This window comes from Cricetulus griseus, chromosome 7 (genome assembly GCF_003668045.3).
Source record: "Cricetulus griseus strain 17A/GY chromosome 7, alternate assembly CriGri-PICRH-1.0, whole genome shotgun sequence".
In the NCBI taxonomy this organism is placed as follows: domain Eukaryota; kingdom Metazoa; phylum Chordata; class Mammalia; order Rodentia; family Cricetidae; genus Cricetulus; species Cricetulus griseus.
This window is the reverse complement of record NC_048600.1, coordinates 42450802-42477024: the sequence shown is the minus strand read 5'-3', so window position 1 is coordinate 42477024 and position 26223 is coordinate 42450802. Positions and strand designations below refer to the sequence as shown.

At 42.6% G+C, this 26223-nt stretch overlaps 1 protein-coding gene across 1 annotated transcript in view; it reads right to left on the bottom strand.

The window, feature by feature from the left end:
* Positions 1-24552, bottom strand: part of LOC100770451 (histone lysine acetyltransferase CREBBP) — a 127546-nt gene extending 102994 nt beyond the window's left edge. Inside the window, exon 1 of the mRNA XM_027424024.2 lies at positions 24202-24552. Coding sequence (XP_027279825.1) covers positions 24202-24286 — 85 coding nt within the window. The 5' untranslated portion in view covers positions 24287-24552. The remainder of the gene's footprint in view (positions 1-24201) is intronic.
* Positions 24553-26223: the final 1671 nt, after the last annotated feature.

The following is a 26223-nucleotide window of genomic DNA, read 5'->3' as shown; positions in this document are numbered from 1 at the left end:
GGGGAGTAGAGAGGAGAGAGGAGTGAAGAAGAGGAGGAAGATGAAGAGATCATCTTCACCAGAAACATCAGTATCTCAAATTTAACAATGAACTAACTACTGCCAGATACTAAGGGGAGAAAAAAATGGATCAATTCACACAATCAACCACCAGGGTTAGCCAAGCACAAAGACCTGTAATCTTAGCCACTTGGAAGGCAAAGTCCAGAGGATTACCAACACAGACTGTTCTTTAAAAGACCCAGGTGTAGAAATATACAACTGTAATCCAAGTTATTCAAGAGGCTGAGACAGAATCAAAAACAAGGCCAGGCACACCTATTTATCAAAATTTAAAATATATTCAAGGTCCTGTGTTAAATTCTCAGAACCCCAACAAACAACAAAAAACAGGTAAGTGGCTGAATCAATGTGTGTAGCCAACAATACCTGACAGGGGTTTCAAATGCACCAGCCAAAAAAAAAAAAAAAAAATCATATACAAAACACACCTTCTTTGGGTTTTCTAAAATACCTGCTTTTCTTTCTTTCTTTTTTCTTTTTTTTATTTTTCGAGACAGGGTTTCTCTGTGGCTTTGGAGGCTGTCCTGCCTCTGCCTCCCGAGTGCTGGGATTACAGGTGTTGTGCCATGACTGCCTGGCAAAATGCTCTCTTTTCTTGACAAACACAGCATACATAATCCTAGCACTTGGGAGGTGAAGACAGGAAGATCAATAGTTCAAATCTAGCCAATGCTACATAAGACACTGTTGTGAAACTCAAAAAACTCAAATAATAAAAAACAGGGAAACAGTTCAGTCAGCAAAGTGCTTGCCAAACAAGCATAAAAGACCTGAGTTCAAATCCCTAGCACTCAAGTTTTTTTTTTTTTTTTTAAAGGTATAGTGTTATGCACAGGCAGATCTCTGGGGTTCACTGGCCAACCAGATTAGTCTAATCAGTGAGCCTCAAGAAAGCATCTTAGAAAACAAGGAGGACAAACCACCTAAAGGCAACGTCTGGCCTTCACATACATACAAACAAATACAATACAATACAAACTTTAAAAATCAAAAATAAAGTACTATTTTAAAACATCCCCCCCTTTCGAAACTGGGTTTCTCTGTATTTCTTTGGAGCCTGTCCTAGAACTCGATCTGGAGACCAGGATGGCCTCAAACTCACAGAGATCCACCTGCCTCCCAAGTGGTGGGATCACAGGCATGTGGTACCACCACCTGGCTTTTTTTTTCTCTTTTATATTACAATTGGAGGCCCAAATTTCCTCTATACTGACAGAATTGGCATTTGTATCAAATCATGTTGACAAACCATTTTATCGTACCTTCTACTGGCCAGAAGAATGACTTCTTGTGCTCTACAGACATACCAAATGAATTGTATAAATTATACTACCAACTTCACTTTGTTACTGAGGACACTACAAGCTCTGTGAAAGCACTGAGAAGCTGTATGTTTGGCTCACCACTGTCAACTTAGTGTCTTGGCATAAATGCTAGTATCAGGCACTCACTCAATAAACATGAGTGCATCAATAATACAAAGCCAATTTTAGCAAGTTTTTATCTAGTCAAATATATAAAACATTAATCTTAACATTTATTATTACATTTTAAAAACAGAAACAGAACAAAAACTAATAAATTCTCTTGGAATGTTACAATGTTTGACTCATCTTTCTCTTCCCACTTCTTACGTTCCAGGGGGGATTCTGGTTTCTTAGAATCAATCCCTTTAACTCTATGGTTACACCTCAGCATCCATAAACCTGGATCCCGAGGCAGACACAAAGGCTAGCCACAGATAAAGAAATGGTATTGGGAGAAACAGATGCTGGACTTTAATTTTCAATTATGTGTGTGTGAGGGAGATATGCAAACAAGTGCATGTGCCTTCAGATGTCAGAAGAGGGCAGTAGATTCCCTAGGGCTGACTTACATGTGGTTATAAGTCAACCAGTATTGAGTGTTGGGAATCAAACTATGGTCCTCTACAAAAGCAGTAAAGGTTCCTAACTGTTGAGCCATTTCTCCAACACAAGATGCTGTTTTGTTACAATCATATTTCCTCCACTTCCAAGAGTGAAGCACTTACTGTCTGTGAAAAATATCTTTCTTTAGTTTTTCATAATCCTCTAGGTTTTCTTTTGGTATCCACTTGTACTATAACTGACTACAAGTGTTCCTCTCAAATCTTTTAAAAGCTAAACACGACAGGCGTTGGTAGCACACACCTTTAATCCCAGCACTCAGGAGGCAGAGGCAGGTGGATCTCTGGGAGTTTGAGACCAGCCTGGTCTCCAGAGTGCCAGGATAGGCTCCAAAGCTAAACAGAGAAACCCTGTCTGGGGGGGGGGGAGCTAAACACTTCTATTCATCTACCCTGGAAAAACTAAGAAAAAGAAATTTTTAATTCCCAAGTCACTCCTGGATACAATGTGAGGTAATGTAGCTGTCTCTTAGCTCAATCAAGCCAATCCACTACACACAAATACAATAAGTACATATAAATATACATATATCAAAACATGTTATAGATGATAAAACATGTGATTTTGTCAATTTTAAAATGAGGGACTTGTTTGTTGGATTTTTGTTTGTTTGAGATCAAGATGACCAAATTTAGAGAGATATGCCTACCTCTGCCTCTGCCTCTTGCCTTCCAAGTGCTAGGATTAAAGGCATATGCAACCACTCTTAGCTGAATCAAAAAACTTGAGGCAAGACATGCTGAAAAGTACACATTTAAAGATAGCTGGGACACTTTCAAAGGCTACCTACTATTCTTAAATGAACTGGAGACCATCCTGTACTTTCTCAATCTATTTGTCAAAATATTACTAATTACACACAAACATGAAGGGCTATAGTGAGAAGCGCACCAGTGGCTCTGAATTCAAATCACAACTGTCATTACCACTGCTGTGTATACATCATGCTTGGCATATCGTCAGAGCTCAATGAATGTTAATTTAAGCAATTTAAGACAATGACTGCCACAGTCCCATCACCCACACCCACATAGTAGGGCTTAGGCACTACTATGTTCTCTATGGCTCAGCCTTGATAACCTTAGCCTGAATAACTTATTCCCATTCTGCAAGAAATGAAACTTACTTAGCCTTGGAAATCTGTAGCAATTATACAAATATATAACAGAATAGTTCTCCAGTGGGGGTGGAGGGAGAAAGAGCAGTTTTATTAGCAACTATGCCAGTGTACGTTTATCCATGCAATTATACAAGTTCCCAAAAGACACTGGACTTTTTCTCCCCAGTGACTGTTAGGAAATAATTAAAGCAAATCTCTCTAAAATCTTCTGTAATTCTGGCTTCGATTATGCAGACATGCTACCATATAATTACTGCAGAATATTAATATTTTAATTCATTCTGGATTGGTTGCTTGGTTTTTGGGGTTTTTTGGTTTTTTCCTTTTTTTTCTTTTTCTTTTTCTTTTTTTTTTTTGTTTTGTTTAAAGACAGGGTCTCACAATAGAACTCTGGATCTGTCCTGGAACTCACTATATAGACCAGGCTGGCCTCAAACTCAGATATCCATGTCTCTGCCTCCCAAGAACTGGCATTAAAGGCATGCACCACCATATCCAGCTTTTCATTCTGAATAGTGACCTGTGCAAAAAATGTCATCTCTCCTCAGAATCTATTAGAGACTGTCTTCACTAGAGTGGACAGTGGCCTCCTTCCCCAGCCCTCCCTAAGGTGGAGAACAAGTCACCTGCCCTGGACTGTCCCTCTTTACAGAAGACTAGCCAGGTTTATTTCAGTCTTAGATAAGTCATGTTATAGGAGGATCCAACTAGAGGCACTCTGTGGTGGAAACCTGCTTAGTAAGTACTTAAAATATTTACATTACACACACTACACTATTTGAACTGAACAAAATGAAACCAAGCAAGGTATTTATTGAAATCCACTGAATAAAAACTACAGAACCTTAGAAAGTATCATGTAAATCAAAGAGAAATATCTACCTTTAAAAATACACTTTCAGGGCCTGGGAAAATGACTCATTGGGTAAAATAGTGTTTGTTGCCAAGCCTGACAAACTAAATTTGCTCCCCAGAACCCACATACACAATAAATACATAAATAATGTAAAAACTTATTTTTAATGTACTGTAAGGTCAGGTACAGTGATTAATACCTAAAATCCCAGCTGGGAGGCTGAGGCTTACCAATAAGGGTTACACAGAAAGTCCCAGGATAGCCTGGGTTAAAGAGTTCGACCCCACTTCAAAATAACAAATAAGGAAATGTACTTGATAGAATTTTCAAGAACTGACTTAGAAAAGACAAACTATTTCATATGATGACTACTAAAATGCAAGCCTTTTATTGTTTTCTCACCTGCACCTCATGGTCACTCTGTGCTAGGTGTCAGGAAAACATGTTTGACTCAACACTTTTTAACCTTCCATTTAAAGAATTCAAGACAAGCAAGGTAAGACAGTAACACACACACCCACAACGCAGCACTCTAAGAAGATGGAGGCAAGACAATCTTCAGCTCTAGGCCAGCATGGGCCACTTAACAAGAACTTGTTACAAAACAAATCAAAACTTAATCCATGACAGACTTATCTGAATATTCTTTGTCATGCCCTAAACCATCAGGCCCTAGAAGCAGTCATCCTCCTATGTTAATTCTGTACACTTAATAGTCATAGGGAAATGCCATCCCCAGACTACTAAAACAACTTAAGTTTGTTTCAACAAAGTATGCTCACTATCTCCCTCAGCCTTTCAGAATAAAGAAAAACCTTCATAAATACAAGGATGGTACAGGAGGCAGCTGTTACATGAGCAGGCCACCAGATCTACAGTACATAATCTTAAAGTCCCTATTGGCTACCATGACTGTCTGGGGCAGGGATAGGAAATAGGAAGAAGGGGTTCATTGTTTTCTGCCAGCATAGCTGAAAGGGACTCAGACCTCAGGGAAATACTATGACCAGCTGTCTGCCCATGCTACAACTCAACCAGTTGCTGGGGGAGAGGATTATCCTGTCAATAATAGTCCTGGAAGAAGAGGAATGTGGGTGCTCACCCAGAACTGGACCAATTAGCAAGTACTGAGACCCAGATGCCTGGCCATCTCAGACTCTGCAGCCACAAGCAGACACCACTGGGCCAACAGAACAAGCAGGTAGCCAACATCAAGTCAGTTGAAAAAGACAAAGAGCACATTCTGAAAATCAAACAAATTTAGATGTCACTATATGTGTGGATGGGCTATTGATTGTCCAAAATAGGAAATCAAATGCACTAAATACAAAAATACTCCATTAAACTGTGTGGTATAGAGCCTTTGCCTAGTATACAAAAGACCTTGGGTTCAATTCCCAATACTATAATATTAACAACAGCAATAATAAATGAGCAAATAAATACATAAGAAACTATTATTGGGTGTGGTATCTTAAATTGTAATCCCAGAACCTGGAAGGTTGAGGCAGGAGGACTGCTGCAAGTTCCAGGCCAGCTTGTGTCTCAGAAAGGCTGAGAAATGAGGTGAGGAATGGAGGAAGACTCTCTGCAGCATTTTTATCTATGTCTGAGCCGTGTTAACTACTATTGTAAGTAATTATGGAAACTGGATTTTTTGAGGTAGGCTGTTCAGGCCCAGGTGATCAGCTTCAGCACCCATGATAACAAATGGGATGGCTCTAGGTGCTCCATGTTCCATCTGGACTTTGCTATTAAGATGATAAGACCTGTCAGGCAGTGCTGGTGCATGCCTTTAATCCCAGCACTTGAAAGGCAGAGGCAGGTAGGTCTCTCTGAGTTCCAGGCCAGCCTGATCTACAGAGCAAATTACAGTACATCCACACTACAGACAAACCTTGTCTCAAAACAAACAAAAAAGGAGGATAAAACCTGAAATCAATTCATTAGCTTAAAATAGTTTTGTTTTCACATGGGTTTAAAATGATGGAAAAGGGGAAAACTATTTTAAAGATAGACTTCTTTCCTAAAGAAATGTAACATTTTGTATCTAAAGCATAGAACTATTATTGCTCATGTCCAGAAATATGACATTATTCAAAAGAAAGAATTCAGACATTGATTCTTTTCAGTAATGCATCAATGAGAAACCACTAATACAAAGAGTGAACAACAAGATGGAGATTGTACCAAAGGAAGTGACAACAAAATCTACTGGCAAAACACTTAAAAGATTCTTCTAACTACAAATACAAAAATATGCATATATGAATTTATTTTTTTGTTTTTATAAGTTATTTTTGTTCATGCACATATGTGTGTATGTATACATGTAGGTGCATGTGTGGAAGTCTGAGGACAACTTATAGCAGTTGGTTCTCTCCTTCTTTCCTATATATTCTACTGAGCTATCTCACTGGCCCATGTGGAGACTTCTGTTATTGTTAAAAGAAGTGAGGATTTTCAAATACAGATGTAGTTCAGTGGTAGAGTACCCGGTATACACAGGCCCTGGGCTCAATGCACTGAAAAAGAAACCAATGAACCAATCAACCAACTAACAGGACGTTTTGATTTGAACTTATGTTTTAAACTAGCTTTTCATTTAAAAACAAAAACAAACTTCTGTTATGTTTGCAGTGCTGAGGACCAATCCCAGGACCTTCAACATACATGCTTGGCCAGTGCTCGACCACTAATGTACATTGCAAACCCTGGTTTTGTCTTATTTTTAAAAGTACATAGAAAAATAAAAAAAAAATAAAAAAAAGAAAGAAAAAACAACTCAGAAATCTCTGGTTCAATGTCCTGAAAACATTATCTAGAGACTGCTTAAGCTGTACACACATGTTCATTTATCTTTTATCCCTAAAAAGTCTTAATTCTCATCTTTGTTCTCCATCCTGACTCTTTAATGACTTTCAAGCATCCCTGCTTTCTCCATTATCCACCCTTCTTTGCAGTAACTGGTCCTCTCCAGATCATCTACAAGGACAGAGGGCTCAACTGTACTCCAGAGAGGCCCCAATGATTTAACCCTTTTCCTACCAGACTTCTGGGTCATTTTCAGTGTTTCATGATCTCAAAATTAACTTAATTAAAAGATCCATGGTTAACATACATAGTCTCAGGATAACCAAGTAAAAAATTGATTTTTACTGTTTAGTGTAGGTGACTATGAAGCTACCATTAATCCATCACTTAATAAAGTGGGTAACAAAAGCTAAAGCTTTTAAAAACTAGGAACCAAAAACCATAAACAGAATGTGAGTGTGTCCTGGCTACATGGCATGTATTTTAATGACAGTAACATGCCTAATATCTGAGATATGAAATTTCTTACAACTTCAGTTCTACTTAACAGTTCAAACACTAAAATTATCAGTATTTATCTAAGCATAGCAGCAAAATTTCACTATTAAACTAAGAAGACAGAATTGAGAGGGCTGAAGATGGCTCAGCAGTACTTATAGCTCTTGCAGAGGACCAAGTTCACCAATGTCAGTCAGGCAGCTCACAACCACCTTAACTCCAGCTCCAAGAAATCCAACACACTCTTCTGATCTCCTCAGGCACCCATACACATAAGGCATTCATTCACACACACATAAATAAAACAAAATAAACCTTAAAAAGGGAAAAAGAGCTGAAGAGATGGCTCAAGCAGTTAAGAGCATGTACTGCTCTTGCAGATGACCCATGTGAGGTTCCCAGCACTCAAGTTAGACAGCTAACAGCAACCTCTAGCTACAATGGGACCCATAGCCTCTGGCCTCTGGGCAGTGGCATTCTCATGCACATACACACTCATATTATTTTAAAAATAAATCTTAAAAAAAAAGAAGATAGAATGAACCATATGCATATAATATTAATACTTCCTATTATTCTAAGCTATCCATCACTCCAAACTGCATTTACAATATGTACAAGGGAGCCACTCAGGGTAGTGGATAAAGAATCCACATTTGCTTAGGGATGCACAGTACAGTTTAAAATGAGAGAGAAGAAACAGCCAAGGTTAGCTGACTGTGGGAAACATTACTGATTCCAGCAACAGAGGAAGGGCTTTCATTCTTTTCAAACATAGAATATATTTCCCATTGAATTTTTAAAATTAATTTTATTTAGCATTAGTGCAGGAACATGCGCCGTGTGTGTGTGTGTGTGTGTGTGTGTGTGTGTGTGTGTGTGTGTGTGTGTGTATACTGAAGACCTAGCATGTGAATTTTTTTAAAGACCCCTAGTTCCAATTCTTACACTGCTTTCAAGGGGTAATTCCCCCCCCCCTCCAAAGTGAGGCTAAGATAAGAGAAGCCAACTCCACAGATACAAGCTTTGATGGAAAAAATATAGACTTACAGGAAACAAACTACAATACTTCTTCCTTCAATTACTCTGGAGGTAGTCACTTTATCAAAACTGTATTATTCTTTAAACCCTAAAAAGGTCAGAAGTTCCTGCTTGGATATTAAAGGCTCTTCAGTGACCTTATCTGGTATCTAGAAGCCTAACCAGCCTCCCTGACTCACCTTGCAAGGGACCTTCTATGTCTTTCTTCTATAAGTTCCCTCCTCTAAGTCCCCCTCACCACCCTGCCTGAAGTTTCCAGCTTAAGCTTCTTCAGTCAAAAGCCGATCTAGAGTGTTCTTTATACTCATGGCTTATGTTACTTTTCCAGGGTTATATTCACTGAGGAAACAGTTGTCAGACTGTGGTGTGGGCCCCAGTGATCCAGAGGAACAAGATAGGCATACATACATATAAATAAAAAATAAACCTGGTGGGGAGTGCTGGAGAGATGACAAAAGACATTGATGGGAATTGGTAAACTGTCTAACCATTAACAATCCAGTTCCACCTGGCAAGGGCAGCTTTTATACCAAGGTTATCACCATGACCCAACCAAGTATACCAATTAACCCTCACAAATAAAACTGAGAAAGTTGTTGTGGTAAAGCTGAGACTAAAGGCCAGGTGTGCCCAATTCCCCAAGAACAAACCCACACTTATCTGTGTCCACCCACCATCTCAGAAACCAAAGGAGGTTCCTAAATTAGGGTGGTCCAGCAAAAAATCCAAAAACAAAACTATTAGGTGATTAAGGATTTATATATCCAGACCTTCACACTTGACATTGTGCTGTCCCCCATACCCATAAAGAAATAAATAAAATAAATAAATAAATAAAATTGCCATCTCTTCTTCCTCAGATCTCAGCACATATCACCTCCCAAACCCTTCAGAGCAAGTTCTGCCCCATCTGGTATTCCACAAGCTCAGTGCCTCCCTCCGAGTGTTTTAACAGCAGACTGTCCAAGACCTGTCTTCTCACTCTCAATTACCAGGGCCTACACTGTTTCCCAGTGACTAACCCTGGAAAAATAACCTAAGCCATGAGTATTTCTCCAAGTATCTTCCATCTTTAAAAGGACTTTGTCATAAATATCTTAAAATTCTAGACAATGTGAGGAGCCAATGAGCTTAGAGCTGAACTGTTCAAAGCAATGACAACTAATTATCAAAGGCCATCTACCTAATTTTTGCAAAAACTTAAAATTTAGCCAGACATGGTGGCCTATGCCTGTTATCCCAGCACTGGAGAGATGGAGGCAGAAGAATTAGAAGTTCAAGTTAAACTTCAGCTGCACAGTGAGTTTGTGACAAGCCTGGGCTATTAAAAACCCTGTCTCAAAAAATAGTAACAATAAAACTGAATAGTTCTTGTGTCATATCTCAAGTGCTTGATGGTACAGGTAGACTGTTAGTTAACTCTTACTGGGCAGCACTGACCTCCATATCACCAAAAAGGGCACTGTCCAAACCCCACCGGCTGTTGAGAAGGAACTACATACAACATTGATGAGGCTTCTGAATGACATCTGAATGAGGCCTGAAGAGGCTTCATGAAAGTGTCAATGGTGGGCAGGTCATGCACTATAAACAGTATCGAATCCCCAGAGTACAAGACCCTATCCATAGTTTACACCTTTGGTTTATTCAGTATTAGCTGCTTACTATGTTATAAGCACTCAATTTGTAATGACACCCACAAATTAAGAGAAAAATACTTTATCCGCCATGGGACAATTTTTAGTAGTAAAAAAACATAAATAACTATAGCTAAAATATCAAAGAGAATGGAAAAGTCATAACTTCCCATCAATGAAAGAACTTCCCATCACAGAGTTTGCAGGAAGAGGAAACCCCACTCTATAGGGCTGGATCTGCTTCCTCAAGATCCATGGGTAAGAGGAATGGATGATGATGCTTCACTGGCATTCTCTGACAAGACTCTCAGGAAGACCAAGGCCACTCTCTGCAGATACTGCTTTCTATAAAAGTAAGACAACTTTTCTGCATTCACTTTTCCTTTTACTCTATAAATCCTATCAAGCCTTTGCTCTGAAATTGTAACTAGAAACCAGCTCCACTTAATTAGAGTTCAATTTCCCAACTGCTTCCAAAGAACAGTTGAACTACAAACACAGATTGAGTAAAGTGAATCACAGATTGTCTATTTAGTAGGATTTCTGAATCTTAGCTCCCAATTCATTCTGTGACTGGAGCTGAAAGTGCACTAGACCATGGTACTGGGAGTGAAACAGGAATAGATAGCAACTTCCCACATTGTCCTAATGAGAAACTTCTATGGGTTTAGGTCTGGGTCAAGGCCCTCATCCATGTATTAGTCACCCCAATCCTCACTGGCCCCAGGGATAAGTAATGTCTGCTAGTTTCTCAATTAATTAAACAATAATAGTTGCCTCAACTGGCTATTTGCCAAGCTCCATAAACAGCCTAATATATACACAAAGCTAATCAAACTGAGCTAAAATAGATTTTTTTTTTAAAGGGGAAGCTCCCTTTTAGAGATCTCTGACCCCCTCCCTCTGTCCCCAAAATGCCAATGTGTGAAGCCTCTGGCCCCAGTCACAGTGCTGCTGAGCTGGAAGCTGAACTTCCATGTCCACCCTGAGACAAAGCCAGGGCTCCCTTCTGAGCACACACGGCTGACTCCCAGTATAAAAAGCTCTGACATTTCCTTCAACTCTGAGTCATGCTTAGAAGGTTCTACTTTTAATCAGGTGACAAATACTCAAAATATTTTAATCCAAAAGAATTGGGTCAAGCTTTCATAGTCCATAGCTATCAATGTAAACCCTACTTATTGATAATTTCTATAGCACCTGAGTGTCATAACCAAATACCAAAATCTACTATATTTGAATGTTACCTCTGCCTTTTTCATAGGTTATCATAAAGAACAATTTAATTTTCTGCTATTTCAGCCAGGCTGGTGGCGAACACCTTTAATCCCAACAACGGGGAGTTAGAGGCAGGTGGATTTCTGTGAGTTCGAGGCCACCCTGGTCTCCAGAGCCAGTTCCAGGACAGCCTCCAAAGCTACAGAGAAATCCTGTCTCAAAAAGCAAAGCAAAGCAAAGCAAAGCAAAGCAAAGCAAAGCAAAGCAAAACAAAACAAAAAAAAAATCTGCTATTTCATTGGCTGTGGTATCTATAAAGTTAAAACATGCAAGGGGAGGCTGGCAAATGACTCAGCAAGTGAAAGCACCTGCAGCCAAACCTGGTAACCCAAGTTCAATCCACGGGACCATGTAGCAGAGGAAGAAAATACTCCCATGATATTCTCTAACCTCCACAAGTGCCATGGCACACATGCACCCCCCACACACACACAAAGTAACCAAGTAAGTAAACATGTAATATTCTCATAGGAAAAACACAACACTATTTGGGAAGAGGAGAAGCTTTTCTATTATAAAAATAACTTACATTATGAGAGAATTGTATAACCCTATTAAGTAGCTCATTCTCTGTACTACAGAATGACTTCAAGTGCAGCTCCAAGAAATACCTGTTATACACAAGGTACAGGTAAAGATTGGCAAATTAAGATATGGAAGAAAAAAGGTTTTCACTGATAGGTTTTACTATTCTTAGCAATGCTTCAACTAAATAGTCTTTTTGATTAACAGAAACAAAACACGGGGGAAATGTCACTAGAGATAATCCAGTATTTCTTAACAGTAACTTTTAATAGGAATTCAAAATAGACACAGAGCTCAAACAGTCTTGCTACCAAAGGGAACCTGAAAACATCTCAAGAGTTTTTCAAAGACAACAACAGTCCTTCCTTATATTGTCTAGAAATTTTTAATAAAAGGGAGTGGGTACTTTGCTTACTTCCAAGCCTTCCATACCCCTTTGTTCATGCATGTGTGTGTAAGTTCGAAGTACCCTAGGTCAAGACCATCCAAGAAGGTCCAAGCTCAAGGCTTAGGAGCACCCATGCAGGACTCTCAGAGGACTACCTAGGAGAAACAGAATATGCAAAAGCCCCACAGGTATCATTCAGTGATTCACATTTTAGCATCAAAGTGAGCTTGAGACCAATAGGAAAGTTAGATCCCTTTCCCAGTTAAAACAAGAGCTGTGACAGGACACAGGAGATCTGATGGACATGTTCCAAGAAGCAAGCTTAAGATGGGTAAGGACCATCCCCAACCTCAAATTGTACTATAGTTCTAGTACAGAGCTATAATAATAAAAAAAAAAAAAAAAAAAAAAAAAAAAAAAAAAAAACCAGCATGGCTGGGTAGTAGTGGTGGTGACTCCTTTAATCCCAGCATTTGGGACCCAGAGGCAGGCAGATTTCTTTGAGTTCAAGGCCAGCCTGGCCTACTAAGAGTTCCAGGACAGTTAGGGTTATTACACAGAAAAACCCTGTCTCAAAAGAACCAAAACAAACAAAAAATCCCCCAAAACAACCCCCTCAACACACACAAACCAACCAACAACCAAACAACAACAAAAAAAATGTCGATCACTGGAATCGAACTGAAAACCCAGATATAAGTCCACATTTTATTAAAACAAAACCAAAAATGAACAAAAAAGCCAGAAATAAACACTGGGGAAAAGACAGTATCTTTATCAAATTGTGCTGGTCAAACTGGATGGTTTCATGTAGAAGAAATCCAAATAGATCCAAACTCAACTCCAAAAAGCTCAAGGACTCAACATAAAACCAGATACACTGAACTTGATAGAAGAGAAAGTGGGGAATAGCCTTGAACTCGTTGGCAAAAGAAAAGACTTTCTGAACTGAACACTGTTAGCACCAAGATCAAGAATTAATAAATGGAACCTCATGAAACTGAAAAGCTTCTTCATGGCAAAGGATACTGCTATCCAGACTAAGTGGCAGCCTACAAAATGGAAGAGTTCTACCAACTACACATCCACAAGAGGGCTAATATCCAAAATATATGAAGAACTCAAAAAAAAAAATGTATCAAGAGAACAAATAACCCAATTAAAAATGGGGTACAGATCTTAACAGAGAATTCTCAAAAGAGGAAACTCAAATGGCTGAGAAGCACTTAAAGAGATGTTCAACATGATTAGTCATCAGGAAAATATAAATCAAAACTATTCAGATTTCATCTTATACCCTTCAGAATGGCTAAGATCAATAAAATGACAGCTCATATTGGCAAGGATGTGAAATAAGGGGAACGCTCATCCATTGCTGGAGGGACTACAAACTTTACAGCCACAATGGAAATCAGTGTGGCAGTTCCTCGGGAAGATAGAAATTGATCTACTTCAAGATCCAACCATACTACTCTTGGGCACATACCCAAAGGTACCTTTGAGCACAACCCAAAGGACATTTCATCCTATCACAAGACATTTGCTCAACCATGTTCAATACTGCTCTATTCATAATAGCCAGAAACTGGAAACAACCTAGATGGCCTTCAACATATAAATGGATAATTTTTTTTTAAAAAAAGTGCCACATTTACACAATAGAATATTACTCAGCCACTTAAAAATAAAATCATGAAATTTCAAGTGTATGGATGGAACTAGGAAAAATTCATCCAGAGTGAAGTAAACCAGATCCAGAAAGACAAATATGGTATGTATTCACTTATATGTGGATATTAACCATTAAATCAATGATAACCATGATATAAGCTGTAGCACCTCAGAGGTTAGGTATAGAGTAAGAGACTATAGAGGAGACAAATAGATCTTCCTAGGAAAGGGAAATAGAATAGATGGTTAAGAATGGATGGGGGAGGGAGCTGGAAAGGGAAGACCAAGTGACAAGAGGTTGGGAAGAAGGGGATGAGAAAGAGAAAACTAAAATTAAGGACCATTTGAGGGGTAGTACGGAAATCTAATACAATAGATGCTTCCATATATATTTAGATCTAAATGAAATAATGGGGGAGGCAGAGCCCCAACTGGACATCATCTGTTACCAAAAATGAAGCTTCCAGTACCAGGAATAGATTATATCTAATCAAGTTATTGGCCAAAGGAGACCCATGGGGACTCCCAAACCCAGGCTATTGCCAAGACTCTCTGCAGACTGACAGCAAGGCCCTATTGCTGAATAAGACAACACTTACACAACTCAATGAACATGGAGAAGTTGAGCTGGTGCCTTTATAGAGCCTTCACCCATACATGTTGGGTGTCTTTGGTACATGCCACCAAAAGAGAAACATAAAAAACACCAACTCAGTCACAAACCCTGTGATCTACAATGGTGCCCTCACTGCAAGATACCTTAGTGAAATGGTGGCACAAAGTTTATGAGGGTGACCACCCAATATCTGATTTGACTTAAGGACCACTCCACAAGAAAAAACCCAAAACTGACACTATTTGGGTGACCAAGAACCTGAGACTAGATAGTCCAGAGACCTATCCATACTACTATTCTACTAAAAAGAGTGTAGCTATAAAATGAGTCCTAAAGACATTCTACCATATTCATAGATCACTACCTTGCTTAGCCATCATCAGAGAAGCTTCCTCCTGCAGGAGATGGGAACAATACAGAGACCCACAGCCAGACAATATGCAGAGTGAGAGACCCTGGAACACTCAGCCCTAAAGGGAGTGTAAGAGCCAGAGGGAACTGAGAGCACAAGGAACAAAGCCTTCTAAATCAACAGTATCAATGCACACATGAACTCATAAAGATTGGGGCAACATACACATGACCTGTGCCAGTCCTTGGGATTATTATAGCTTCCAGTTTAGTGCATTCATGGGATTCCTGAGTGTGCAAACGAGAAGGTCTGTGTGTCTCTATTTGTTGTACCTTTTCTTGGGCTCTTTTCCTTCTGTTTGTTTGGTCCTGCTCTGATGTTAGATTTTGTTTTATGTTATTATATTCCATTTTATATTATCCCTTAGAAGTCTGTTTTCTAATGAGAAAGGGGATGGATCTAGATGACAGGGGAGGTGGACGGAACTGGGAGGAGTAGAGGGAAAGGAAATGTAATCAGGATATATTATGTCAGAAAGAAAACAATCTTCAATAAAAGGTGGGGAAGAATGAATGAAGGGAGCTGGGCGTTGGTGCTGCACTCCTTTAATCCCAGCACTTGGGAGGCAGAGGCAGGTGGATCTCTGTGAGTTCAAGGCCAGCCTGGTTTCCAGAGTGAGTGCCAGGATAGGCTCCAAAGCTACACAGAGAAACCTGTCTCAAAAAACCAACAACAAAAAAGAATGAAACACCCCCACACACACTCCTCGGTAGCACACACCTTTAATCCCAGCACTTGGGAGGCAGAGGCTGCCCTGGTCTACATAGTCAATTATAGGACAGACAGGGCTAAGCAGAGACTCTGTCTCAGAACAAAAACAAAAATGGATGCACAGTGTGATTATGTGTACTAACATCAGGTCACATCACAGAGGACAGAGGGATGAAGGCTTCTGAGAGACATCTTGGAACAACCAGAAGAGGAGTTATGTAAGAGCTATAAGTACTGTGACACCCAGGAAGAAAAGACTGTCATGGCTAGGGTCCTATTTCCGGTCCCGAAGACTGGGAAAACAGCTGGGCTTCCCCAACTGACTGATAGCACTATAGTACTGCAAGAAATGCCAGGGATGCAATAGAGTTGGGAAGACCACCAAACCACTGGCCCTACCTCATCTCCTGGAATTCTACAAACTGAAATGTTGAGAACAGTAGAGGATAAATACATCCTCTTTGGGTTGCTCCTTGGGTCATTTTCACACTTCATTGTATTTTGTATTCTTTTCTTAGTTTTGTTTCAGAGTTGTGTGAACAGTTCTAAGTCACTGAAAGGTATCAACCAAAATCAGTGTCAATGTCTAAAAGACATTGCAGGCCGGGCGTTGGTGGCACACACCTTTAATCCCAGCACTCGGGAGGCAGAGGTAGGCTGATCTCAGAGCCAGTGCCAGGATATGCTCCAAAACTACAGAGAAACCCTGTCTCTGGAAAAAAAAAAAGACATTTGCAGACTGAATTTTAAGACAGATAGCAGTAAGGAACAGAATCACACATTTGAGACTTAAGAAGTCCATGAAATATGTTTCAAAATAATCAAGAGTTTACAGAAAACATAAATTTTTAATTTAAAAATTTCATAGTTATGTTTCTAGTTTTAAAAATTAAGTGAAGGGGCCGGAGAAATGGCTTAGTAGTTAAGAGAACTGGCTGTTCTTTCAAAAGACCTGGGATGGATTCCCAGCATCTACAGGGCAGCTCACAACCATCTGTAACTCCAGTTCCAGGAGATAGGATATCCTCTTCTGGCCTCTGATGGCACTGCACAAACATGGTGCACAGATACACACACAGGCAAAACACACAAAATAAAAATAAACAAAACTTACAGAATTCCTTATTTTATATCCAGTGAGAGTATTATCATGGACCCACCTACACATGGGTTTCTGTAGTAACATGTGCACAGCTACTGCTGTTTTCCAGCAATTAACAGAATCTGATCAGATTAGCATTCCCAGGAAGTCCTCAGAAGACAAACCATAACCACATGCCCTGGAAGCTACACTGTCAGCTCTTATTCATGAGCATTTCCTCCAGGCCAGGTACTTTTCAGAAAACACCTCAAATAATGCTGCAATAATATAATAATCATCCCATTTTACAGATGAGAAAACTGAGGTTAGAGAGCTAAAACCTGGCCAGATCTCAACAACTAGGTTATCAACGGTGAAAACATCTGAATTATGAAAGAGGAAAAAAGCCAAGCAGTGGTGGCACATGCCTTTGATCCAAGCACTTGTGAGGCAGAAGCAGTAGATCTGTGAGTTCATGGCAAGCCTAGTCTAAAGAGCTTCCAGGACAGAGATCCAGGTCAACAGAGTTTAAGACAATCAAGGTTACACAGAAACCCTGCCTTGGGGGGGGGGGCACACAACACACACACACACACACACACACACACACACACACACACGACCCAAAAAGTGGTGACAAGCAGTATAAAAGCAAAGGCTTGAGAAAACTAAGAATATTTACAAGGACAGAAATTGTATATTCTCTCCCTTTCTGCCTCAAACATCTCCTCAGGGCCTACTGTGGAAATAAGCCTCCTCCTGCTATGCTCAGTGCCAATGGGGCAATTGTGGGAATCTATACCAGCTCCAACAGAGCTGCTCACCTTCTAGTTTCACAGAAAAGAAAGGGTGCTGAAGACCTGAGGTGACAAAGTAGCAGGGAAAAGAATGTTGTGTGGACTACTAGGGTCAGCAAGAAGCAAAATGGCCAGGAAAAGAACAAAGGCACCTTATGAAGTTATCAGGCTTTTTGTTAAATTTATCTGATTTTAAATATGGTATATGAAACTATTATAGGGGAAAAAAACCTTAAGCGAGCACCTCCTACTGGTCACTGTCCAGGCAAGGTACAATAGTCTCAAAAACTTGGGCTACTGCTGTGCCCAGCTGGTGACAAATGGGTGCTTAGACCATGAGTCCCATGCCACTCAAATCAGCTGTGGCTCAAGGGAAATTCTTTGGAGAACAATTATTACTCTAAGGGTTAAGAGGAGACAGCCATGTTCACGCACTGTCTATGCTATGCTGTGTTTTTGTCAGAATGACCAAGTTGAATGGTTAGAACAAGAGACCAGATGCCCCACAGAGCCAGGAATATGTCCTCTCGAGCCCTTTACAGAAGTTGTTTATTGATCCATACATCACATAAGGGGTGGGGAGGGTGTTCATGGTGCTAATGAGCTGTGGGAATCATGCAAAGTTCAGCCCTAATCTCTGAAGATCCATAGTGCCCACCGGCACAAGATCTGACACCAAAATTCCTTGGCTAGAAGTAACCTCATGGGAGCTCAAAAGCTTTAAAATTTTTTTTGTTTTCCCAGACAGGGTTTCTCTGCGTAGCTTTGGAACCTGTTCTGGAACTTGCTCTGTAGACCAGGCAGGCTGACCTTGAACTCACAGAGATCGGCCTGCTTCTACCACCTGAGCACCTGGGATTAAAGGTGTGCTCCACAGCCTGGCCTTAGAAAATTATTTTATGTATTATGAGCATTTGTCTGCATGCTTATATGCATACCACATGTGTACCTAATGCCCACAAAGGCCAGAAGAGTAACAGATCTCCTCGAACTATAGTCACAGATGACTGAGACACCGTGTAATCTCTTGAAATACACACCAAGTGCTGATCTGAGTAAAATAAAGAGGTGACACCCTCACTAATGGAACCCCAAAAACTAAACTAGCAAGCTTTACAAACCCACAATAAGATATACTTCATCTTAACAAAGGACGGCATGTTAGCCACCCCACTTTAATCTATTTTGTTTTCAAACATGAAACACACACACACACACACACACACACACACACACACACACACACCTACCTCAGTTTTTATTTGTTTTTGTTTTTTTGCAGAGCCCCAAGTTATGGGGTACTCTGAGAACCAATGGCAATGGCAGAAGTAAAACTACTGGCTTACAACCTAGCATCAATTTCCAACAGCAGAAATAAGTCTTGGTTCCTTTATAAGCCATTTTCAGTTACGCTTAAGAGTTACCACATCAAGTGGGGTACAGTAGAGCATATCCATAATCCCAGCAACTAAAGAGGTGGCAGCAGAAGCATCAGGAATTCATGGCCAGTCTGAACTACATAAAATCCTGTCTCAAGAAAACAAAAAATAACTAATTACAAAACACCAAACTTTTACCACTATGGCACACCAAATGTGTGCTTCATATTTAATGTACACCATCTTTTTTGAAGAGCTACCAGTGCAGCCCCTTCCCACCCTCAAAAAGTCCCTACTTTCATGGCAAGATACAGTTGAGAAACTCTTAACTCTACGAAAACTTTTACTTCCTATTTAGTTGAGACAGCAGTAAGGTAAAATAAGAACCCTTTCTCAATTATGCCCTCCTGAAAACAAGAACACGAGCCCATCCAGTTTAGATGGAGTATAACAGAATCAGAGGAAAATGAGGCCCTGAACATCGATGGTATACATCTCACCACCAAACTGGTTACACATTTTATAAAAAGAACTGCGCGTGCGCGTGCGTGTGGTGTGGTGTGGTGTGGTGTGGTGTGGTGTGGTGTGGTGTGGTGTGGTGTGGTGTGGTGTGGTGTGCGTGTGGTGTGGTGTGGTGTGCGTGTGGTGTGCGTGTGGTGTGCGTGTGTGCGTGTGGTGTGCGTGTGGTGTGGTGTGGTGTGCGTGTGCGTGTGTGCGTGTGGTGTGCGTGCGTGGTGTGCGTGTGGTGTGCGTGGTGTGCGTGTGGTGTGCGTGTGGTGTGCGTGTGCGTGTGCGTGTGCGTGTGCGTGTGCGTGTGCGTGTGCGTGTGCGTGTGCGTGTGTGTGTACATGAGCATGTGTATGTCACAACCCATGTATGAAGGTCAGAGGACAACTTGCAGGAGTCAGTTCTCTCCTTCCACTATATACAGAAGTGGGATCAAACCCTCAGGTTGATAGTGTTTTTTACATGCTGCCTTATCTCACCCAAATCTAGACCCCCCTTAAGTTCTCATCTAGAAAACAGCAGTAAATGTATCTTCTCATCATATGCTGCCAAGACAGTTTTGAGAAAAGAGAAAAGCACTGTCTGATACATTAAGGACTGTCCATGGTGAGGATTACTATTTAGCAGTAAAAGATATTGGTGACAAATCATATTCACCACAAGCTTTAAGTACACTTCTCTACTGCACTTAAAGAGATGCATAGCTATTTAGAAGGCTGAGACAGGAGGGTCACTGGAGTCTAAGAGTTGAGGGCTGGCCTAGACAACACAGTGAAACTATGCCTCTTGAAAAATTAACTCTTTCATACTGATCACACAGCATGCCTATAATCCCAGCAACATTCAGCAGACAGGCAGAATTACAGGTTTGAGGCCAGCCTACAATATATAGGCAATTTGCTGTTAGACACATCACCTTGTTTCAAAGTAGGTAGGTAGGTGAAGTTAATTTTGTTTTTTTGTTTTTGTTTTTCCTTTGGCACAGGCATTATAAAATGCTTTAGGGCCATAGCACTTCTATTCAATTTTCAAAAGAAAATTTAAAACTTTTTATAAATTTGTGTGTGTGTGGACAGAGAGAGGGAGAAGGGGGTAAGAGGTATATGCCATAGCACATTTAAAGGTCAGAGGACAACTTCACGGAGTAAGTTCTCTCCTTCCACCTACCTTTATATGGGTTTGGGAATGGAACTCAGATTACCAGGCTTGTATGGCCAGTACCTTTCTTTACCCACTGAGATGACTTGTTGGCCCTAACACCTCTTAAATGGTCTATTTGTTAGACACAAATTTTGTCATAAAGTTGCCCAAATCACATCAACACATGTGATGATGTATGCTTATAATAATACTAGTACTTGAAAGGCTGAGGCAGGAGGATCCGAAGTCCACAGCCAATTTGGGGTCTAGCAAATTCCAATTGAGAATGAACCAATCAGCAATACTCTGTCTTAAAAAGAAAGAAACTTTCATAAATGAAGGAACTGGCAATTATATGGGGTGGGGGGGCTAGAGAGATGGCTCAGCAGTTAAGAGCACTGACTGTTCTTCCAGAGGACCTAGGTTCAATTCCCAGCACTCACATGGCAGCTCACAACTGTCTGTAATTTCTGTTCCAGGTGATCCAACACACTCACAGACATATATGCAGGCAAAACGCCAATGTACATAAAATACAAACAATTTAAAAAAAAAAAGTCTACTACCTGCCTGAACATATATTTCTTCTACACTGTCCCAACATGAATCCCTAGTGTTAAAAGACACCAGAGTGAGTAATTTGGACATATTAAGAGAAACACACAACCAAATAACTATATATTGATAACACAAAGTCCTTCCCCCTTCTGACAAAGTGCTTCACAATTCAACATAGAACAAGAAAACAGTACCATGCCAACATCTGATACCATCTGAATCTATGCCACTCCAGATCTGACTAGATGGTGGGGTGAAAAGCAATTTATTCTCCCTCTTACTACCCTCCTCTAGGCACCTTCCTTCTTCCTCTACATGCTCTCCCCATCTTAAATGACAAAGGTGTTCATCACTCAGATGCTGCCTGGCCCCTAGTGGTTTAAGCATACATGGTCGCTCCCCTACTCTACAGGCTTGGTAGGCTGTAAGGTACTTACTCTCTTCTCCACCCACTACCATCCCTAGAAACACACCTAAAATGCACTTGATGGCCTCATAAGACAGTCCCCAAAGATGTGGCCTGTATCACAATAGTTCAAGTAACTGCTGTTTCTCAGGGTCTAGGTCTCTGTCCCCTCTCCTCCTTTCATCACCTCCCTCAAATTTAATCTTATGCTCAGAACACACACCTTACCCACCCTGATTTTCTCTTGCAAGTCCGAGACATAATCCCTCACTAAAACAATATTGAATTTCTCAATGTTATCCTTCCATCTCTATTCCAGCAGTCATTCCTTTAAATATGTTTAACTAAGTAATTCAGCCATTTGTTTAATCTTTTTTTTTTTTTTTTGGTTTTTCAAGACAGGGTTTCTCTGTGGCTTTGGAGGCTGTCCTGGAATTAGCTCTTGTAGACCAGGCTGGTTTCGAACTCAGAGAGATCCACCTGCCTCTGCCTCCCAAGTGCTGGGATTAAAGGCGTGCACCACCAATGCATCTTTAAGATCTCTCTATCTTTTTACTGGATCCTGAACTAATAGTTATTCTTTACAAGGTTTCACCTTTTTAATTAATGTGTTCAGTAATGGCCCATTCCTCAGCAGCTCACCCTAATACAGCCTTTTCAAGATGGTCATTTCATGTCACCAAAGACTCGACCCATCTTATTCTTTTCATCATTTAAGACAGAATCATTAGAAACTACTACTTTTTGTTTCATACATTTGGAAATGTCAAAGTGCTCTTGTGCTTTTCCTAAGTAAAAATTGGAAAGAAAAGGGGACTAAGTGGTTAATTTCAGAAAATCCTTTCTGGTAAGCTCTACTCTGATTAGCAGCACATTTAGTAAATATCTGACCATCCAGAAGCTACACCAAAAAAAAAAAAAAAAAAAAAAAAAAAAAAAAAAGCCATCTTTTGGGTTCTATCTTGTAAATAGCTGGATGTGTACAATACTACAGGTCTTTTTGTAGTTCTAGTATTAATTTGCCCCTACTTTTAAGAAAAAAAAAATCTACAATAACCTAACTCAATAACAGCAAAGATGAAAAGTCGTCAAGTTACCAATGTCAGAGGACAAGCTTCAGAACTTAAACCTACCTGGTTATCTACATTTCCCATGACTACAGTCCTCTGGCTCAAATATGACAAGATTACTAAAGCAAGGGAACTCTAGTCTGCAAAAAGGCATTTAAACCATTGCTTTCACATTTCTCACATCAATAAGTAGATTTTTTTTTATGAAAATAAATGTCAAACTCGGCCAGGCGTTGGTGGCCCTTGCCTTTAATCCCACCACTCAGGAGGCAGAGGCAGGAGGATCTTTGTGAGTTCAAAGCTAGCCTGGTCTAGAGAGCAAGTTCCAGGACAGGCTCCAAAACAATACAGAGAAACTCTGTCCAGAAAAGAAAGAAAGAAGAAAAGAATGAAAGAAAAGAAAGAAAGAAAGAAAGAAAGAAGGAAAGAAAGAAGGAAAGAAAGAAGGAAAGAAAGTCAAACTCGTCATTTAAAAAGAAAAGTACCATTATTGACTTTTCTGTATCTGATAATCATTTATTCCTTCCCACTGCTGAACAAATTTTAAGTCAACAAAGATCTCCTGCAAAATGATCGGGGACAGAGAACACTCACCTCTCATTTCTACATTAACTAATATCACCCATCTCCTTTCATGCCTGGATTCCAGGAGCCATATTCAAACTGAAGCCACATAAATCTAAGTTTTTGAACAGTAGAAAATATTTTTTCAATACAATTGGGTAAAGTCACAGAAAGACTTACACAACTTGAACAGCTGTGTCTAGCGCCAATCTGCAGGCAGCAATGTAATTTGATTTGGACCCATTCATCAGAAACTCATTTTCAGATGCCGTTACTACAAGAACGTACTGGAGAAACGCTAGCTGCGGTGAGACGGCATTGTTCGCAGCAAGCGCACAAGTTTTTATTGCGAAGGACAGCTTAAAAGAGGAAATACAAATAATTGGTAATGTTACCACAGAGCTGTCCAGAAGAAGTTTGAATTACTGAATGAGCAGAAAACTAGGCATGACATGATCATGATCACCTAAGAAAGTTTGCAGGGAGGCTATTTACTGAGTCGGGGGCCAGATTTGGGGGAGGAGGGAGATTTAGCAGTTTCTTGCTTTTTTTTCCTGAAAAATTGAAAACCCTAGTCTTTAATTTTTAAATTTCACATCTCCACTGTAAACCCAGTCCAAACTCAAAGGGAGACTGGTGTCCAAGCGGACTTTAAAAGCCTGCTAGCTTCTTTTTAAGGTTACGTATGTAAATGAAAGACACCACAGCAACTTTGATGACATCGTGCAATCGAAGTTTGGGGTTTTGAAAAAAAATTACGAGGTGATCAAAAAGAATGAAAGAATCAAGAGTTTCAAAATAACCACTAAGCGTTTTCCAAAGCAACACATTCCAAGAAACTTCTCAGTCTCAACTCATAAGCCGGTGGCAGCTGTGCCGCGACTGCAGCGGCTAGAGTGGGGGTCTGATCCCGAAAGCCCTCATTACCTCTCGGTCGCATTCTCTCCCTCCAAACCTCCAAGGTCCCCTACGCTGTCATCCCGGCCGGCCACGCGTGCGGACACTCGGCCGCGCCCCCGCTTCACTTTTCCTCCCGGGCCGGGAAGCGCAGCCCAGGGCCCGGGACAGAGCCTCCCGCCACCGCGACCCCCAGCTCCCTCCCTGCCACGGACGCTGACAGCGCGCCTAGCCCAAGCCTCACCTGTGCTGTCATTCGCGGAGAAGCCCGGGGAGCTGAGTTTGGCTCGTTTGGGGTTGGGCGGTCCGTCCAGCAAGTTCTCGGCCATCTTCACCTGCTCGCGGAAACAGCCCTGAGCGCGGGCGGCGCGACGCGGCCCGGACGGGGGTCGAGCCGGCGGCAGCGAGCAGAGGAGCCAGCGAGGAGCGAGCGCAGGAGCGCGGGCCGGGCCGCGGAGGGAGCAGGCCGGGTGGGGGAGGCGGCGGCCAAATCTCAGCCTCAGCAACAGCGCCCCGCAGCGCTCACCGCCCGCCCCCGGCGCCGCCGCCGCCGGCCGCGGCCCCTCATCCCCTGCCGCCTCCCGAGCGCGACACTCCGCGGCCCGGCACCCCAGCGCGCCCGGCGCCTCGCGCGGCCCCGCTGCAGCGACGGCGCCCGGCCCCCGCGGCTCAGGCGGCGCCCGGAACATGGTGGTGTCGCCGCCGCCTCGCCGCCCCCCCCTCGCCGCGCCCCACTTAATGAATTCGCCCGCGCGGACGACCGGGGACTTCGGGCTCCGCCGCCCGCCCGCGGCCCGCCGCCGCCGTGAGAAAAACAATGCGCCGAGCGGAGCCGCCGCCGCGCCGCGCCCCCCACCCCGTGCCGCCGCCGCCGCGGCCGCCGCGGGCCGCCGCCGCCGGGCTCTGGAGGCCGAGCCGAGAGGCAGAGCGGGGCCGCCGGGGGGGAGCCGAGCGGCCGGGCGGAGCGGCGCCCAGGCGGAGCGGGTGGTGTTGTGGGCCGGGACCGCGCGGGGGTAGATCGCGCTCGAAGCCCCGGTCGGGTCCGCGACAAGATGGCGGCTGTTGATTCCTCAATTAAAAAAAAAAGAAAGTTTTTTTTCTTCTCTTTCCAGAGCCTGAACGGGGAGGGGGAGGGGGGCGGGGCACGCCTGTACGTCACCCCCCCGCGGCGTCACCACGCACGGCCCCGCCCCGCCCCCTCCACCTGCGCCGACCGCGACGGAAAGAGCCGAGCGCGCTCGGGTGAAGGGTCGAAGGCGCGGCGGTAGTGCGTGAGGCGGAGGGCTGCGGCGCTGGGCCGGGCCTGCGGGACGTGGGGGGCGCAGAGCAAGCGGCCACTTTTGTTCTGACGGCGTCAGAGGCGCGGCACGCGAGAGGAGGGAGCCCTGGGCTGGAGTCTGGGCCCCCAGGCGGGGAGTCGGCGCTGGTCGGAGCCCAGCCCGTCCGGTCCCGCCCCGGCAGCCCTACCTCTTCGCAGCTGGCTTGCGAGCCTCCCTGCCTTGCGAGCCTCCCGAGTGACATCGGACTAGGAAGACGCCAGAGCAGTCCGCGCCTCTTCCCCTCGCCCTATGCTAGTGATGGCGAAGTGGCGTCTGGAGGTTACAGACTGTCCTCGGGTCTGTTCCGGAGTGTGTGTAGATAGGGAAACTGAGGCAGGAAGGGGCAAAGCAACTTTTCCCAAGATCACCGAGGGAAAAAAATGTCAGATCGAGATTCGAGCCCTTGTCTCCCCAAGTTTAGCAAGGGCGTCGAGAGGCTCCTGGGCTCCCATTCCCAAGCCCAACGTGATGGGGCCAGGTCCAAAGGTGTCACCTGAAGGAAGAGACTGTGACCACTGTCTCCTGGAGCTGAGCAGGGCCCTAGAACCAAGACCAAGGACTTAGGTGTCCTGGGGGTGTGCCCCACCTCAGACAACCACCCCTGACTCTGGCAGGTGCCCAGAAGAACGTAGGATCTCTCCGAAACCTAACCTGAGCCACTGTCTCAACACCTCAAAAGCTACAGTCTTCGCATCTCTGCTAACTCTCTCTCAAAAGGAAGTCCTTATCTTCAAGGTATCACCAGCACCCGTATCCTAATCCAGAAACCTGTGAGTCAAGCTGACTCCTCCCTCTCCACCCGCCCACATTGCAGCCAGTCTCCCCATGTCTTTACCTGAAGAATGGGCTCCTCCTTCCCACACCTCTGCAATCCGGTGTGTTGTCCACCATGGGCCCGTCCTGTGACCCAGGCAACTTTCCACATAAGCTTTTCTTGTGTTTCACGT